The sequence below is a fragment of the Penaeus chinensis genome, chromosome 37 (genome assembly GCF_019202785.1).
Source record: "Penaeus chinensis breed Huanghai No. 1 chromosome 37, ASM1920278v2, whole genome shotgun sequence".
NCBI lineage: Eukaryota > Metazoa > Arthropoda > Malacostraca > Decapoda > Penaeidae > Penaeus > Penaeus chinensis.
In genome coordinates, this window is record NC_061855.1 from 33,073,700 (window position 1) to 33,076,199 (window position 2,500).

At 42.6% G+C, this 2,500-nt stretch overlaps 1 protein-coding gene across 6 annotated transcripts in view; it reads right to left on the bottom strand.

Moving 5' to 3' along the window:
- LOC125045587 (SET domain-containing protein SmydA-8-like) overlaps positions 1–2,500 on the bottom strand; it is a 23,342-nt gene that overhangs the window by 7,101 nt on the left and 13,741 nt on the right. For all 6 annotated transcript variants that reach the window (XM_047642932.1, XM_047642935.1, XM_047642931.1 and 3 more), the window contains 2 exons: positions 1,733–1,879; positions 1,261–1,366 (listed from right to left, as the gene is read on the bottom strand). In XM_047642932.1, the coding sequence (XP_047498888.1) occupies positions 1,261–1,366; positions 1,733–1,879 (253 nt within the window). The remainder of the gene's footprint in view (positions 1–1,260; positions 1,367–1,732; positions 1,880–2,500) is intronic.

The window sequence follows — 2,500 nt, forward strand, 5'->3', positions numbered from 1 at the left end:
CCCCAACCCACTACCTATTTACCCTAATCTCTTATTCTCAACAATTAACCTTTCATCCCAACCTATTTCCTATCTATTCCAACTATCTATCCTACAATCCTAATCCTATTTCGCACTTAGGCCAATTTCTTATCCCAACCATCATTCCTATTATCCCAGCCTACACCCTATTTCCTGAAGAAATATCATAATTCCAACCATTTCTCCCACTATTCCAAACTACTCTCTATTTACCCCAACCTGTTTCCTATTTACACCAATCTCATATTCCAACTCATTTCCTGTTTACCCCAATCTCTCATCCCAACCATCTATCCTAGTTATCCCAGTCTCCTTCCTATTTATCCCCAATATCCTGCCTTTTTATTCCAGTCTCATGTCCCAATTGCAAGCGCCCTTTCACCCGCTTCGATTATTTGTGGCAATTCGAGGTGACTGATACCACTGCGTCGCACTCGCTTCTCAATTTACTCGAATGCGCTCGAACCTGTAATCAGTGCAATGTCAGTCATAAACGAATACAATAATAGCCACTGTTACAGTTCGATTCGGGTTCACTTACGATTTTTTACCAGTACTTATAATATTACAACTACAGAAAGAATACATTTTACTGTTTGCTAAGAATGTTATTACATCGTATTGATTAAAGTAAACAACAATATACATGGGCACGTATCTACATCTATACATGAATGTATATGATACATACGCATAGCGGGAACAGTCAAGGCCTTTAAAAGAAGTCCTCAGATCGGTCCTTCTGTACGTGTTGTCGAGCCAGTATTCACTCTCAAACTGCTCTATAGCCCAGTGATGGACCCCTTTCGCGAGGCGCCCTTCCTTCCATACATACGTCAACACAAGGTACAAGGCGTAATTCAGCACATATATCAACACGGAGGAACACGACAACGGCGTTATCCTTCTCGCAGCCCATGAGGAAACCGTCAGCCCGAGCCCTAGAGAAGATGATGTACCCGTGATGCTGATGCTGACGCCATGCCGATGTTGATAACAACGGCTACACCAACCTCTTATTTGCCCCAACCTCGTTCCTATTTACCCTAGTCTCATATCCGAACCACTTATCCTATTTGCCCGAACCTCCTTCCTAAATCCCCCATCCACCACCTCCCCAACCCTTCCCCACTCTCCCTCTATCTCTGCTCTACCTTCCCCCCTATCTCTGCTCTACCCCCATCCCCCCTCTGCTCAACTCCATCCCCCTCTGCCCTACCCCCTCCCCCCCTACCTTACCTGTTCCCTATCCCAGAGTTCGGTGCCGCGTCTGAGGTCGTTGTGACTCTCCATCGCCATCAACGTTTCCCATTTGTCCTTCTCGAAATTTTGGAGGAAGAAGCACCTTTTTGGGGGGGAGAGAAAGAGAAGGAGAGAAAAGGGATGTTAGTGCATTTGCTTTTTGTTGAATGTGGAATTTGCTGTTTTTGTTGTATAGTTTTGATAACATGGGATGTAGTTTTTTTTTATATTATATGAAGTAATTTATGATACATGATGTAATTCTTAAAAGAATAAGACGCAAATCTGGATATAACATGACGCAAATCCGTATATAATATGATTTAATTCTCAATGCGACACGATTCAACCCCAGGCAAAATATATAATGCTTACCACAACATAACACAAATCCTCACAGAATAAGACAAACCCACATTCCCTCCCCCCACCCCCCCACCCCCCGACCCCCCCAAATCAAAATACCCACCTCAGAGGCAGCATAGACTCGTACATGAACTGATCGTCACCAAAATCCTTCAGTTCCGGCTTGTACTTCGCGGCCTGGTAAGCGGTGCATTCCAGGAGGTGATAACCGCGGCTCTCACACTCGGGACCGCACATCGGCCACCCGCACCTGACGAAGGAAGGAAGGGGGGGGGGGGGGGAGAGAGAGAGAGGGTTAGCGGGTTGTGGAAAAAAGGTGGTTGGGTGTGTCTGTTTTTTTTTTTTGTTTGGGGTTTCATGTTTTTATGGGGTCGGTTTTATGGAGGTTTGTTTTTAACGAGGGTTGTTTTTTTTAATGGTTTGATATCCTGAAAGGGTCTTGTTATTATTGGATTGAGGTTAATGCCAATCTGCACTTAAAACTTGGAACAGGTTATATATATGGGCCTATTAACTTTTTTTTTTTTTTTTTTTTTTGGTTAACTGCATCCAGAAGACCGAAGGGAAATCTGTCATTTTTATATTTTTTATCCGAAATGCTTAGGATCTTAAAATCGTCTAATTTTATCCGCTGATGTCAAATTTTGCTATAGGATTTTAAAATATATGTGATTGCTGAAAATTTTCCTTTCCTTTTTTTCATAAATTATTTCCTTGGCGTCTAAAATGCGTACATAGAAAAATCATAAATGGAAAGGCTAATGTCAAGGGTTCCCGGATGTGGATGAGGTTTGGGAGAGGGATCTCGAGTGTAAAAAAAAGAAAATCTGCTCAACAATCCCAACATACAGATATATCACTCTTTAAATAG